Consider the following 16,813-nt stretch of genomic DNA (forward strand, 5'->3'; position numbering starts at 1 on the left):
ATGAAACTTTTATAGAAAAGGGAATCTCAGAGTATTAGAATGAAAGCTTTGGTCTTCATTGTGTCATCTGCAAAATGTGGAACACTGAATTCAAGAGGATTGACAGGCAAGTTGCAAACTCCATGACGTTTTCTTTTATGTGGCATATACTAGCATTTGAGAAACATGCCAGACAGTTTAGGACAAGCAATACTCTCCACACACAAATCTTTCCTAAAGGCTTGTCTCCATTCTAATACAAGTCAATTGCACACAGCAAAAATAATATTGTTTTTCCAGAATTTCAGGCATGGAGAGACAAGACATTGACAACTCAACAATCATTTGCCAGCAGAACAAGACTGAAGGTCCAGAAATCTTCTGGACAAGTACTACAAATGTGAAAATGACTGTTTCATATAGAACAAAACCCTCCCACAAGATATCTAGCCTTATCGAAGGTACTTTCACTGCCGGGCAGGAGGGTTTGTGTGCTCCAGCAAAGTTGAGGGCTGTGCCGATAGTAACACAGCTACTGACAGCGTCACCCACACCAGACAGGCCTCACCAGAGGAGCCAGATGAATCATGTCTTGCACTGGGTAGGGAAGCCAACCCTAGTGGAGTAAACCCTAAGGAAGGGATTCGGACCTAGGGCTACCAACTCCACCTTGCAAAATGGAATTGTAGCAGATACTACACATGGGACTTGCAAGGATATTGATTTCAAGACGAAAACCTGATAAGGGGAAAGGTTAAGGAGAAGGGAAATAGATATTATGATAGCTGCCTGGAATGTGACCACACTTACAAGAACTGGCAAACTGAAAGAAATTAGAGGAGAAATGGATGAGTATAGAGTGAAAATGGCAGCACTACAAGAAATACAAAGGCAAGGACATGGAATGATAGCATCAGGAAATCCTATACTACTGATATATAATAGACGCAATATGGACCATATTGGTACCATCTTTCTTAATGGTAAGTCAATGAAGGCAAATTTAATTATAAAATTTTAGGGTGTTTGCTTGCAGTTTAGGGCAAAATTTTTTAATGTTATGATGATGCCCCTCTGGAGGATAGGATGTATTTTACTCCAGACTTGATGAGGGAGTCAGCAAAGTTCAAAGGCATGATGTGAAAATGATCATTGATGATCTAAATGTAACAATACGAAAAGAAAAAGTGTATAGAAATTTTAACTGGAAAAGAAAACCTGCTTGAAGTCAATGAAGATCTAAGGCTGATAGACTTCACCAGTGGGAACACGGCAATGATACAAAGCACAAGGCATCCAAGGAATGACATTAAGAAGTGTACTTGAGCTTCATCACACAAAGTTACCCAGAAGCCAAATAGACCATGTTATAATAGAAATAGATAGAGATTATCAGATGATGTGGAAGTTAGTAGCTGTAGAGGGCAGACGAAGACACAGATCATTAATTTGTGTGGATAAGGTACAGAAATAACATAGATATGCCAAGAAACAAAAACAGCAGGGGAAAAAATGTAAAAAGTTTACACATTAAAGAAAACCAGGAAGAATATAAGAAGAAATTAGAAGACTTCTGTGACAAGGAAGTACACATGGAAGGAGGGGGATGTGGAAACTAAATGGTAGATTCTGAAACAAGTCATCAATGTGGCCTCAGAAGAAGTACATGAAGGAATCCCACAAGAAAAGTTAAATAGTTCGAAAGGGAGTGTTCACTGGTAATCCAAAAGAGGAAAGAGGAAAAGAAGGCTGCAAAGGACCTAGCAGTGGAAGTGTACAGTAGTAGTTGTGGTCTTCAGTCCTGAGACTGGTTTGATGCAGCTCTCCATGCTAATCTATCCTGTGCAAGCTTCTTCATCTCCCAGTACCTACTGCAGCCTACATCCTTCTGAATCTGCTTAGTGTATTCATCTCTTGGTCTCCCTCTACGATTTTTACCCTCCACGCTGCCCTCCAATACTAAATTGGTGATCCCTTGATGCCTCAGAACATGTCCTACCAACTGATTCCTTCTTCTAGTCAAGTTGTGCCACAAACTTCTCTTCTCCCCAATCCTATTCAATACCTCCTCATTAGTTATGTGATCTACCCATCTAATCTTCAGCATTCGTCTGTAGCACCACAGTTTGAAAGCTATTCTCTTCTTGTCCAAACTATTCATCGTGCATGTTTCACTTCCATACATGGCTACACTCCATACAAATACTTTCAGAAATGATTTCCTGACACTTAAATCCATACTCGATGTTAACAAATTTCTCTTCTTCAGAAACACTTTCCTTGCCATTGCCAGTCTACATTTTATATCCTCTCTACTTCAACCATCATCAGTTATTATGCTCCCCAAATAGCAAAACTCCTTTACTACTTTAAGTGTCTCATTTCCTTATCTAATTCCCTCAGCATCACCCGACTTAATTCAACTACATTCCGTTATCCTCGTTTTGCTTTCGTTATCTTATATCCTCCTTTCAAGACACTGTCCATTCCGTTCAACTGCTCTTCCAAGTCCTTTGCTGTCTCTGACAGAATTACAATGTCATCGGTGAACCTCAAAGTTTTTATTTCTTCTCCATGGATTTTAATTCCTACTCCAAATTTTTCTTTTGTTTCCTTCACTGCTTGCTCAATATACAGATTGAATAACATTGGGGAGAGGCTACAACCCTGTCTCACTCCCTTCCCAACCACTGCTTCCCTTTCATGTCCCTCGACTCTTATAACTGCCATCTGGTTTCTGTACAAATTGTAAACAGCCTTTCGCCCCCCGTATTTTACCCCTGCCACCTTCAGAATTTGAAAGAGAGTATTCCAGTCAACATTGTCAAAAGCTTTCTCTAAGTCTACAAATGCTAGAAATGTATGTTTGCCTTTCCTTGATCTATCTTCTAAAATAAGTCATAGCATCAGTATTGCCTGACGTGTTCCAATATTTCTACAGAATCCAAACTGATCTTCCCCAAGGTTGGCTTCTACCACTTTTTCCATTCGCCTGTAAAGAATTCGCTTTAGTATTTAGCAGACGTGACTTATTAAACTGATGGTTCAGTAATTTTCACATCTGTTAACACCTGCTTTCTTTGGGATTGGAATTATTATATTCTTCTTGAAGTCTGAGGGTATTTCGCCTGTCTCATACATTTTGCTCACCAGATGGTAGAGTTTTGTTAGGCCTGGCTCTCCCAGGGCTCTCAGTAGTTCTAATGGAAAGTTGTCAACTCCCAGGGTCTTTTCTCGACCTCAGGTCTCTCAGTGCTCTGTCAGACTCTTCATGCAGTATCATATCTCCCATTTCATCTTCACCCACATCCTCTTCCATTTCCATAATATTGTCCTCAAGTACATTGCCCTTATATAGACCCTCTATATACTCCTTCCACCTTTCTGCTTTCCCTTCTTTGCTTAGAACTGGGTTTCCATCTGAGATCTTTATATTCATACAAGTGGTTCTCTTTTCTCCAAAGGTCTCTTTAATTTTCCTGTAGGCAGTATCTATCTTACCCCTAGTGAGAGAAGCCTCTACATCCTTACATTTGTCCTCTAGCCATCCCTGCTTAGCCATTTTGCACTTTCTGTCGATCTCATTTTTGAGACGTTTCTATTCCTTTTTGCCTGCTTCATTTATTGCATTTTTATATTTTCTCCTTTCATCAGTTAAACCCAATATTTCTTCTGTTACCCAAGGATTTCTACCAGCCCTTGTCTTTTTACCTACTTAATCTTCTGCTGCCTTCACTACTTTATCCCTCAATCAAAGCTACCCATTCTTCTTCTACAGTATTTCTTTCCCCCATTCTTGTCAATTGTTCCCTTATGCTCTCCCTGAAACTCTGTACAACAACTGGTTTAGTCAGTTTATCCAGGTCCTTAAATTCCCACCTTTTTGCAGTTTCTTCAGTTTTAATCTTCAGTTCTTAGCCAATAGATTGTAGTCAGAGTCCACATCTGCCCCTGGAAATGTCTTATAATTTAAAACCTGGTTCCTAAATCTGTCTTACCATTATATAATCTGATACCTTCTAGTATCTCCAGGCTTCTTCCATGTATACAACCTTCTTCCATGATTCTTGAACCAAGTATTAGCTATGATTAAGTTATGCTCTGTGCAAAATTCTACCAGGCGGCTTCCTCTTTCATTTCTTATCCCCAATCCAAATTCACCTACTATGTTTCCTTCTCTTCCTTTTCCTACTATCGAATTCCAGTCATCCATGACTATTAAATTTTCATCTCCCTTCACAGAGAGGAGAGAAAATGAGCAAATAAGCTACACAGGCTGAAGAAATAGCAGTACAAAAGGAGGAAGATACAGCAATTGCATGAAATGAGGGACAATAATGAGATACCCAAGTTCTATGATAGATCTAGAGAACTGAAGACTTATTACCAATCGAGAGCAGTTTTCTGTAAGTATAAAGATGGAAACCTAATTGGAGATAACAGCAAAGCTTTGAGAAGATGGCAAGAGTATTTTATTGAGTTACTTGATGGAAATGAGGCAACGGCCTTGCTGCAGTGGATACATGGCTCCCGTCAGATAACCGAAGTTAAGCACTGTTGGGCATGGCCAGCACTTGGATGGGTGAACCATCTGGGCCACCATGCGATGTTGCCATTTTTTGTGGTGCACTCAGCCTTGTGATGCCAATTGAGGAGCCACTCAACCGAATAGTAGCGCCTCTGGTCACAGAAAACCATCACAACAACTGGGAGAGCAGTGTGCTGACCACACGCCCCTCCTATCCGCTTCCTCAGCTGAGGATTACACGACGAGCAGATGGTCCCGATGGGCCACTTGTGGCCTGAAGGCTGAGTGCTTTGATGGAAATGGGAAGGTAACAGACAGGAAGCCTTCAATGAGGAAGGGGGAAGCTGGATTTGAAATAGGAATTAGAAGCAGAGGAGCGGGAAGTTGAACCACCAGACTTAAAGGAAGTGAAGTGTGAAACTAAAAACTTTAAGAATAACAAAGCAACAGGAGAAGATGCCATGGAAGCTGAATTATTAAAATTTGGGGGAAGAAGATGGAGACAGCTGTCAATGACTTAATAAAGGAAATGTGGATAAAGGAAGAAATTCCAAAGGAGTGAAACATTGGAATAACCTGCCCATTACAGAGTGCAGCAATTACTAAGAGATTACTCTTGGATGTAATGTATACAATGTTTACTAAAATTTTAGCCTACTGAAGACAATAATGTGTGGAAAGACTACTGGGAGATTATCGGGCTGGATTTAGGAAAAATAGATCCACTATTGATCAGATATTTTTAGTGATGCAAATGCTGAGAAATTTTATGAATATGTCAAGCAACCTCATCAGTTGTACACTGATTTAAACAAGCACATTACAGAGTAGACAGCAATAAGATTCTCCAATATGAAAGATTTTAAAATCCCACTAAAATCAGTGAGGTTGATGGAAGTGATAATCAAAGCAATTGTTTACAAGGTCAGCATAGAACAACATTTGTCAGGAGACTTCCATGTAGGGAAGGGGGACATGATCTCCTCACTACTCTTTAACATAGCACTCGAGAAGGTAATTTGGTAAATGTCAACAAACCCAAGGGCAACAAATATTTAACCAGCAGGTTCAGACGGTGGTGTATACTGAAGATGTTGCATTAATTGCAAGTAATATCAGAGCTTTGAAGGATAATGATGCTGCATTAGAAGGAGTGGTGCAGAAGCTGGGACTGGAAGCAGATACAGGTGAAACAACTTGTTGTCAAAGCTTTGAAGTAAACACTCCAAAAACGAATTCACAGAATCCAGATACTGATGGCTCCAGTTATGCAAGTATCGATATACCTGACAGGCTGTACATGGAGTGCTTAGGGGCCTGAAGATGGCATTAATGAAATGGCTGAAGAGCAATAATGAGATACCAAAACTGGTCATCTTCCTAAAAGATATGTCAGTTTGCCAATTTTTCTTTGGGAAATATTTGACCAGCTGCTGTCCCATATCCATGATGGACCAACAGAGATACAAAGGAAGAGGGCTGGTTATTGAGATGGGAAAAGAAGATTTTCTGAAAGATATTTGGTGCAATGAGAGAGTAAGAAAGCTGGAGAATAAGAACAGACACATTTCATTATATTAATTTCATGTGGCCAAAAATATTACAGCAATTGCACAACTCAATGATACTTACAACAAACAGGTTTTCACTTAAGGATGCTGCTGAAGTGTGGACACCTCTTCCATTCCGCCACTGAAAAACAAGAGTCATATTAATAAACACAAAGACAGTTGTTTTTATATATTTATACAAATCAACGGGTGGAGTCATCACTTTGATCACTAGAACTTTTCAAGGTAGTAAATATAACTTTCACCTTCAGTAGTACACTGTAAGTGAGGAAAAGGGTGGCAGACGCATTTTCATAACTTTTCCTGTTGTCAGTTGGTGAGTCAATTTCTTATTGATCCAATTATATTACATTTTCAAAAATTGATTAATTCACAGCTTTCTCCTCTGCTTACATATGCAAGATCATGTATTAACTTGGGGGAAGACAATCAGGCTCATAATGAATTAGTATCAATAAAACAATCATAACTGATGTGAAGTAATTTTAAAAAATGAGGTATGTTCATGAAACAAACCGCTCAAAAATGTTTTGAACCACCCTCATGACTTACACAGTTTAGTTTTTGTCCCTAAACGCCTTTATGAATTCTCTTTCGATCACAGTGAATTGCTACATGTAGCTACACATTTAATGAAGGTAAAGGTAAGCCTGCATTCTCAGAACATGACTGTGTCTTCAGCTGAGTACAGGAAAATGTGGCCTGTATACACAACTGTCTGTCAATATACCTTGGAAGGTCATTTCACATTAACTACGTGCATGTTGTCATTTTATGGCAAGAATAGATGAAATTAACCCATCGAACTGGTGAGCAAGACATCAAAATCACTTGTCACCCACAATCACCAACAAATGCTGTCTACGAACAGTGGCCTGTATGTGGACCACAGAGAATGTGACAGAAATGCTAGCTGTCTTTTTGGAAGCAACTGGGAGGGCTGTTTCAACCCAGATAGTATGCAACCATCTCCCACGATCAATCTGGCAAATAGGCATCCATTACAAGTAATACTACAAATCTGAGAACTGTGATGTTTGAAGATGAGCACAAGAACAGCTAGAATATAACCTGGAACAATGGTATCAGAGTATCTTCACTAAAAAGTGCAGGATTCCTCTATGGCTTAAGATCACTATAGAAAAGTATGGAGGCAGCCAGGTAGTACCTATCTCAAGCATGCAACTCCGCATGTTCTGCAGATAGTTTCTTCCGCCATTTTTTGGTCCATTATCATGTATGCGTATCAGATGTCTTCTATTTAGTATAGAGCAAGGGTAGCCACTAACATTGTAACTGGAAGAAGTCTATTTATGAAACTGATTTGAAAAGACTAGCTGTTAACAGTAATGAAGAAATATTTAATTAAGTATCATAACTGAACAACAATAAATAAAAATTACTTTTGTAATGTGCTTTACATGTGTTAAGGTTTGCTGTGGCTGTTTGAAAACTGGTTGACAACTGGTGAACACAGTTTGCAAAACTTCACTTAACTGTTCATCAATTCAAAGCAATAATTACATTAAAAGAACTTCAGTGTTGAATTCAGTGATTCACACACAAAAAGGTCACACAAATTTAGATCATTCTCTCTGCACACTCTTTAGTTAGTAGGTATTTTCTTCTGAAACTTTATCCAAAATGTAGTAGTTGAACAACGACTTCAATTCAACCCATCATCCTCATGCAATTCCCGCACCTCAAACTACATGAATTGACTAATTTATAAGTGGTAGTAAAACAGTAGAGCCAGCACACAAAATCAACAGCAAATGGTTTTTTCATGAATGAAACTGAACATTTAAGTTTCTACAATTGCCATTCATTTCTTCAGCAAGGTCAGGCATGTTACATAAATTTTCTGTTTCCACTTCAACTCCATTAAGGAGTTCAATAATTTTCTTCAGACATTTTAAATGAGTGAATATTCAGACATTTTAAATGAGTGAATATTTTAGTTTCAATTTGTTCTGAAAGTTAAACACAGCCTGCATATGTACTGCATTGCCAAGCTGACAAGAGTTGCATCAGACTGAGATGAGACACACACGTGCCTTTTGAGCACACTGTGGGCACTATTACTATAGAGAGCAATTTTAGGACTGCACATAATTGGGACAAGTACCATACTTGCGCCCATCTCCTGAACACATTTCTTCATGAAGCAGAAATCAACAGAATGGAATGGTGTGCTGTATCTACTGAGATGAACACAAATGAGCATGCCTGGGACAAAGCGAACCTCACAGCGTGTTATTGCAGAAAACCACTTCACATCCTCCGTGACTCCAGAACAGCCATTGTCCAAGATCAGGGTAGAATCATGCAGTAATTCCTCAAACACCCTGTAAAGGTGTGCCAAAGAGCGTCTGAGCATGTTACAGTGCATATAGTGGAGCAACACAGTACTGAAAATTACCCAGTAACATATTTTGATTTCACAGGTGTGCACTTTTGAATAGATTTCCTTTATTTTGATTATTGGTTTGTTCTATTTCACAGTCAAGCTGTTTTTGTTTTTTGTAAGGTTTTGTTCCTTCATTATCTAATTCGAATTGATCTACCCCCACATATGTGGGCAGAGCAACACACTTTTGGAGCAGTTGATATGTAAAGTAAACTATGTACAAGTCTCGCTAACATCCAATTGCTGTTTTGAAATTTATTGTAAAAGTTCTCTAAGTTATGTACAAATTATTGTTGTTTTCAGTGTGAATAGATTAGATTAGTACTTGTTCCATAGATCATGAATACGACACTTCTTAATGAGGTGGAACGAGTCAGATTACTAAAAGGTGTCTACACAAGATATTACATTACACAAAATATTACATGACATTTAATATTTTTAAATTTTTTTATTGGTTTGATGCAGCTCTCAATGCTGGTCTATCTTGTGCAAGTCTCTTCATCTCTGCACAACTATTGAACCTCCTAACTGCATTCAAACCTTGGCTTTCTCCTACAATTTGTATCCCCCACACTTCCTTCCACTACCAAATCAACAGTTTCTTGATGCCTCAGGATGAATACTATCAACTGACCCCTTATTTTAGTACAGTTGTGCCACAAATATATTTTTTTCCCAATTCAGTTTAGTACCTCCTTGTTTGTTCTTCAGTCTAACCATCTTCTATAGCACCACAATTCAAAGGCTTCTTGCTGGAACTACTTACTGTCCACGACAGACTCCTGTACAAGGCTACATTCCAGATAATAACCTTCAGGAAAGACTTCCTAATACAAAAATTTATGTTAGATGTAACAATTCCACTCTTTCAGAAATGCTTTTCTTGCTATTGGCAGCCTAGATTTATATCCTCTTTACTTTGGCCATCATCAGTTATTTTTCTGTCCAAGTAGCAAAACTCTATTACTTTTAGTTTCTCATTTCCTAATCTCATTCCTCAGCATCATCTAATTGAATCTGATTACACTCCATTACCCTTGTTTTACTTTTGTTAATGTTAATCTATTATCTCTTTTCAAGACATGATTCATGAAACCACATGTTAGCAATGATTAAATTATGCTCTGTGCAAAATTCTATCAGGCAGTTCTCTCTGCCATTTCTTTCCTCCAGTCCATGTTCTTTTCTTGTTTCTTCTTTTTCCTATTAATAAATTCCAATCACCCATCACAATATAATTTTCATCTCACAAGTATTTGAATAATTTCCTTTATCTCCCTAGACATCCTTTCAGTATCATCATCATCATCATCATCATCATCATCATCATCATCATCTGCAGAGTTACTTGGCATGTACAGCTGTACTACTGTGGTGGGTGTTGGCTTCATGTCTACCTTGGCTACGATAACGTGTTTGCTGTGCTGTTCATAGTAGCTTATCCAATTTCCTATTTTCTTATTCACTGTAGGCCTAATCCCGTGTTACCCTTATTGGATTTTGTATAGATAGCATTGTACTGATCTGACCAAAAGTCTTTCTTTTCACTGTTGCCACACTTCACTAATTTCTCACAACATCTAAATTTAACCTACACATTTCCCTTTTAAATTCTCTAACCTACCTACCTAAATAAGGTATCTAATATTCCACACTCTGATCCATAGACTGACAGTTTTATTTTTTCTGATCACGACATCCTCCTGAGTAGTCCCAACTAGGAGATCCGAACGGGGGACTATTTTACCTCCTGAATATTTTATCCAAAGGGATGCTACTGTCATTAGGCTGAACAGTAGCCCCTCCAACTTCTGAGAAGGCTGCTGTTTCTCTTCAGGAACCATAAGTTAGTCTGGCCTATCCCTCCATTGTGGTTGCATCTACAATAGTTATCTGTATCATTGAGGCACCCAAGTCTCCCTGCCTCAGCAAGGTTCACAGTTCACGGCGGACAAAGAACTATGTCAAAAGGCCAGTAGAAGAAACATACAGGGTGTTCCATTTATCTGATGACCACCTGCCCAGAGTATTGCAGGCCAGCCACGGAAGCCACGCCTGTTGGTCAAGTGGGTCCCACAGGACCGCACAATTGCCCCCCCCCCCCTTTTGTGGGTTTTAGCCTAAAGACTGTACAGACATACGCATCTTGTTGGCCAGTGTCATTTGAGCAATGAAACAGGCATATCACGAGTAACAATGAAGTTCGCGAACACAACAATGACAAGAGTTTATTATTCAATTTCACGATTGTTTATTTACAATTCGTATGTGCGTACAGAGTCTGTTCGCACTGTTCGAAGATCGAACACAAGTTTCCAGGTGCTCAAGTTCTGAGCTGTGATGCAGTTCACACATTAGTGAATAAATTTCATGAAATATGAAGTGTTCAAGACAAGAAGTGTAAATGACAATGTACAGTGCGCACAGAAGTTCATCTCTATGACATTGCATACCGTCTGGAAAAGTCCCCAAAAAGTCTCTTAGACATCTTTTGCAGCAAACACCTCTGTTGCACCTCTGTACGAAGAGGTGCTAAGATGCTTGGGCTAAGGCCCTATGAAGTATCAGTAGTACAAAGAACTTTGACCTGGTGATCCTACGCACAGGGTTAAATTTTGGGAATGGGTTTTAAAACAAGTGCATGACTGTGAAATGGATCCTTCCCTCATTCTGTTTTCAGACGAGGCCTGGTACCATTCATACGGGTATGTTAACTCCCAAAACTGTTGACATTGGAGCACAGTTAGACCTTTTGTACTCCATGAGGAACCTCTTCATGATCATAAAATAGGAGTGTTGTGTGCAGTTAGTGGTGACAAAATAATAGTCCTATTTCTTTAATGACACAGTTACATGTGATAGACACATGCAAAACATTTTGTGACTGTTTTTTAATTCGTTGATTGAAAGAGAATGAAGCTTCACATTTTTTTAACAGGATTCAGCAAGGGGTCATATGTCAAATGTTTCTTTGCACAGAATTCATAATGTGTTCAATGAAAGAGTGATTAGTAACAATATCTGGCCCTCTAGAGGTACTGATTTAACTCCATGTGATTTTTATTTGTGGTGTGAACTGGTGGACAAAGTGTAAACAAAAAATCCTCACATGATATAGGAACTCAAGGATAATATCTGTGAATCAATTAATTCAATATCTCAGAGAGAATTACATCATGCGATTAAAAATTTCTTGAGTAGATGTCAGAAATGCATGGAAAATAATGGCAGGCTGTTCCAGCATCACACCACAAATGTATGATTCTCTTCTGGGTGTACAAAACATTTTATATGTTAATGCATCTACATGATCACTCTTGTCAATAAACATTTTGTTTCATTCGAGAAGTCTTCTTTCGAGAGGCCTCTAAGGTAATTTTGCACAGTTTTTTGATAGCTGTAATAGACTCTTATCAGGTTTCCTTCAGAGAACTATTCAGTAGGAAAAGAAAGAAGTCAATCTTTGCTTAACTGGGGGAGTGTGGAAGATACAGGAAGGTTATCTCTTGGTTTTTGGAAGAAACTGGGGGAGGATTGTCATAAATCAAAAACTATTCTTTGCTTTTATAGACAGTGGGCTCCACATGTCTGAATTGATCCAATACATATTTTTATAATTTGCCAATAACTGATTGTACTTTGACCATTAAGTAACTGTGGCTGGTGCCTTGACATTTGAAACAAACTGTATCCATAACATTATTCTTTTATTTCACAGCTCTCATCTTTTTCGGTTCTTTCTTCTTCACATTAATGTATTTGCTATTTTGTGGGCAAGTCACATTCTAAGCACCACATTTTGTCACCACTCATGATGGATGTTGGAAATTTGCACCTGTGTTCATTCACAATTCTTCCCTTCCAATTGACCATTGTTAACTATTACTCACACAAGTTAAATTTGAAACATTCGCAGAAAGGCTGATACTTTAATAAAGTTTCTTCAGTTCCTTTTAATAGGCTGTGTTTTAACTTAATATTCACATGAATTCAATGGCACTTATCAAAACATAACAGCTACCTGAATGCTGCAAGAACAGAGATCTGTTTACAGTGTACATAGTCATTTCTCATGCAGACAATTTTCTTCATACAAAATGCAATTGACTTTGTTTTGAGGATAATGCCATTACCATGCTGACACATAAAAGCTCTGATTACAAACAGTTATAACAATGTTTGAAACTTGCTGTTTTCTATAAGGCTTTAATAAACACATTTATTTTTCCACTGATCAAAACTGTCTTGAGCCCAAAACCAGAAAAAAGAACTTCACACCATAGTACTTCCACTTTCATGGCCATGAAACACACACATAAATATTATTTACGTATTTGTTCTTGTTATTAGTAGTTTTGGGCAACAGCATCATTGTGAGAACAGAGTCCTATTGTATCTCAACAAATTGTCACTGATCTCTGAATTTAAACTGCAACATCCTCTCACCAATAGTAAGATTGGGCACAAAAAGTCTCTGTAGGCACAACTAACCTGTTGGTAAATGTAATCATGGTCACATCCTACAACAATGATATCTGTTTTTACTACTATTACTCAGTTCTGTGTATGAAACAGACTTACATAAGCAAGCCAAGAAAACAGATGTCATGGTCAATTTGATGCACTGCGGCAGGGGGAAGTTTTAAATACATCAGTGACTGAACAGCAATTACTAAAGGACCACAATATTGCAAGCAAAACATTTAAACACTTAGTCAATGATATAAAACATTTGACAAGGCACAGATAAACTCAAAAACCGCTTTTGGGCAATTCCTTCAGTTCCACAGAAGATTTTGAATTCAGAAACCTGTAGCACAAAATAATTACATACATACTTTTGTTAGTCAGACAAATATATTATCATGAACATTATGTATTCTCCAGTATGTAGTAGACAGTAGTAGCCATATTTAAATACTGATATATTAACCGCCTGTAAAAACTTGTTCCATAATATTAAAATTACTGTGTGAACATGAATGATGTATACCACTAACTAAACTGAACTAATGACCCATTTCTAAAAATCATTATTGATGTTTTGAGGTCCATCTGTTTTGTCTCAAGACGTGTATTAGACTGACCAAGTTTCCACACTAGAAAGAAATCTAAGCTGCACAGACAGCTAGTAAGCAAAGAGCGCAATGGGTGAACAGTGTGTGTTTCCTACATCCGTATGTATAATATTCAAGACTGTATGGTGCATGATACTTCATACCAATATTATTGATTTTTTGTCCTTGCGGTAAGAGGTGAAATGACTGTCTTTATGCCTTTGTACTCAACCTATATATGTATAACGAGTGTTCAAAAAGAAATGAGAAATGAGCCGGAGGCATAATTACAGAAGTATTGACCCTGGCTGTTGAGACCCTTGTCCCACTGTGACACATGGGAGTGGGTGGCTATCTCATAAAATTCCCAGGGCTGCAATGTTAACCAGTTCCGCATGTACAGCTGGACGTCGTCCGAGGTGAATCGTTTGCTCCTCAGAGCCTTTTTTAAGGAGCCAAAAAAAATGGCATAATCTCACAGAGAGAGGTCTGGACTGTATGGAGGGTGGCCGAGAACCTCCAATTTGAATTTCTGGAGGAGTGCCGCGACTGTTGGCCATATGAGGCTTTGCATTGCTGTGGAGCAGAATGACCCCATGGGTGAGACAGCCTGGTCATTTTGATTTGATCACTTGAAGGGTGGTCAAGGTTTGCAAGTAACGCTGGGCATTCACTGTTGTCCCATGCTGCAGGAAGTGAAACAGAAAGGGGCCATCTTGGTCAAAGAATAATGCCAGCATAACCTTTCCTACACTCATGTGGACGATTGATACAAGCTGCTGCTAGCTCTGTAGAGTCACATGACGTGCTAGCGTGCCCTCTAGCGACGGGCTGTGAACTTCCACGCTCTGGTAGGAATCACACCTCTTTACACACGCTACGATATTACTCTCCTGTCACTGGTTTATGCATTCCAGGCTCTGGCTCATTTCTTTTTGAATGCCCCATATAACCGTAACAACACCACCAACGACAAACATAAAAAGCTTAAATTTTCAGCATGTAGCTACATTTACAAATTAGTTTGTGCAAGACTGTAAAATGAATTGTTCCACATTGTTATAATTTATTGTGCAAATGATCTACGGGACACAAAAATAACTAACTTATCTTATTCACATAACCCCTACACAAGAAATACCCAACATTGTTTCATCACAAAAACTATGCCATCTTCCTTCCAAAGATTCATATTCATTCTTCAACTATTCACCTTGCACTTTCATATAGCATACACTATTAACCTAGCAGCACATCTCTGATTTCATCCAATGCCTATTTCATGCCTACCTGGCAAGGACTCCAAAGACTGGAATAATTCCCCACATTTGTTGTACTGTACAAGAAATCTAAGTCTTTCATCACATTCTACAACACTGATTTTTACATGATAGTCCCATTTCCTATCACTCCTAAATACTTGCACAATGTGATGTGCTCAAGATGTTCAAATACTAATTTTGTAATAAAATACTATCAGGTTCTCTCTCTTTGTTGCAGGCACTATCTTGTAATGATACAGATTTAAAGAGTGTTGCTGCTGATTACAAACTGAAATTTTGTCCAAGTCTTTCTGCAATTCCTTAGGATCATCCAATAATTATAACTTCCAGCAGAGAACATTAGACGTCGTATTATGCTTTCTTGGGTCACGCTCAATGTTACATTGTTTATGTAGAATTATCACTGTCCTATAAAACACACAGGTTTCTATTAATCATATAATCACAAAGGCAATCGCAGGTCTGTGAACATACTCTGATAATATCTTGGTTAGTAATTGATGATGCCTCTCTGAAATCTAGTAAGACTGAATCCATCTGTTTACTTGCATCTATTATTTGCATGATGTGTATATACAAAGAAGGCTGTGTTCATACAAGTTTTATTTTCTGAATCTGTGCTGATTCTTTTAGAGAAATTTCTTTTTTTTTCCAGGAACATAATAATGCTTGAAATTAAAATATTCTCTGGGATCCCACAACGGCGTTGTCTCCATTATTAAGAGAATACATGGTGGTGATCTCTATTATTTTCATTAAAATGCCCTTTATTATTATTATCTCAAGCTTCTGCAATATCAGATTGGATTTGTACCCAACGTGACGTGTCTTCCTCACTATACTTCTCAACTACCTGACCTAAATCAGCACAATAGTTTCTTATTTAGGTATTTACTAGATTGTATAACTGTGTCATCAAAAAATGTGATTTGGGACAGCAAACAATCAGATACACTTAAGATACACTCCAATTGATTAGTGCACCTGGAAATGTAGTATGTGTGAAGACATAGCCAGGAATATATAAAATTCTGTGACACCACAACGAAGACTTAAGGAAATCGACTCGTTCCTTAAACTAGAAAATGATCCATAAGAGTCCAGTCGTAACGATTATAGCTTGCGAATGAACGTTTAAAAGCATGCGTGGAAAGTTAAACTAGAAGCATTATGAATGTGTAGGTGCACCATTAAAAGTTAGCAAAACTGTATGCGAAAAATGTGTTAAACATACTGTCTCCAATATTGATATTAGCTCAAATAAAAGAATTTGTAAGTTTGGAATGATACACTTACTAATAACTGAGAAACATTTCTAATATTCGCTAGCATGTTATTTTTTTTTTCTCCCAGAGCAGTAACTTCTACCGCATAGAACCTCACTGTTTCGGGTTTCGGCAGACGACAACCGAGTACCGGTGGTAACATATATCGATTTATGGGTCACTAATCGAGTTTACGAGAATCGATTTGTGTTTAGAGGAAAAAGTATAAACACAGAAGTTACATATGCTGTTTGTATGTTTGCCGTTAAATTATTTAATAATGGTGGCTACTACATATAATCAATCCATTGATCTGTTACATGCGTGTATTGACTATAATGATGTGAAAAACAAATACGTTACTACATAAAAACATAGCAGCTTGTAAGCCGTTTAATAACCTGGCTTCTTGTCACTTCGCTATCTGTTGTTGTTATTTTACAGAGGAAGCTAACAGTATTTTAAAAGAATTTGTATTCTTCCCAACTGTTTTTGTCGTTCTTTTCACATTATACTGCATACTACTACACCAAGATCGAAGTGGCTGGTGTGTAAATTAGCAACGACCTTGGCGTCTCGGGTTGTCCTAAAGGACCAGCACCACAGAGTGTTCAGACTATTTCTGTTAGCAGAGTAATATACGGGCGGTTTCTGATTGGAACAATTTATTAATACTTTCAACAAGCTACATGAATTACACACATAAAGAACTCAATA

At 38.1% G+C, this 16,813-nt stretch overlaps 1 protein-coding gene across 1 annotated transcript in view; it reads right to left on the reverse strand.

The window, feature by feature from the left end:
* LOC124788008 (probable NADH dehydrogenase [ubiquinone] flavoprotein 2, mitochondrial) overlaps positions 1 to 16,282 on the reverse strand; it is a 60,290-nt gene extending 44,008 nt beyond the window's left edge. The window contains exons 1-2 of the mRNA XM_047255054.1: positions 16,128 to 16,282; positions 6,140 to 6,199 (exon numbers count right to left, since the gene is read on the reverse strand). Coding sequence (XP_047111010.1) covers positions 6,140 to 6,199; positions 16,128 to 16,259 — 192 coding nt within the window. The 5' untranslated portion in view covers positions 16,260 to 16,282. The remainder of the gene's footprint in view (positions 1 to 6,139; positions 6,200 to 16,127) is intronic.
* Between the last annotated feature and the right edge of the window lie 531 nt (positions 16,283 to 16,813).

This window comes from Schistocerca piceifrons, chromosome 3 (assembly GCF_021461385.2).
Source record: "Schistocerca piceifrons isolate TAMUIC-IGC-003096 chromosome 3, iqSchPice1.1, whole genome shotgun sequence".
Lineage (NCBI taxonomy): Eukaryota > Metazoa > Arthropoda > Insecta > Orthoptera > Acrididae > Schistocerca > Schistocerca piceifrons.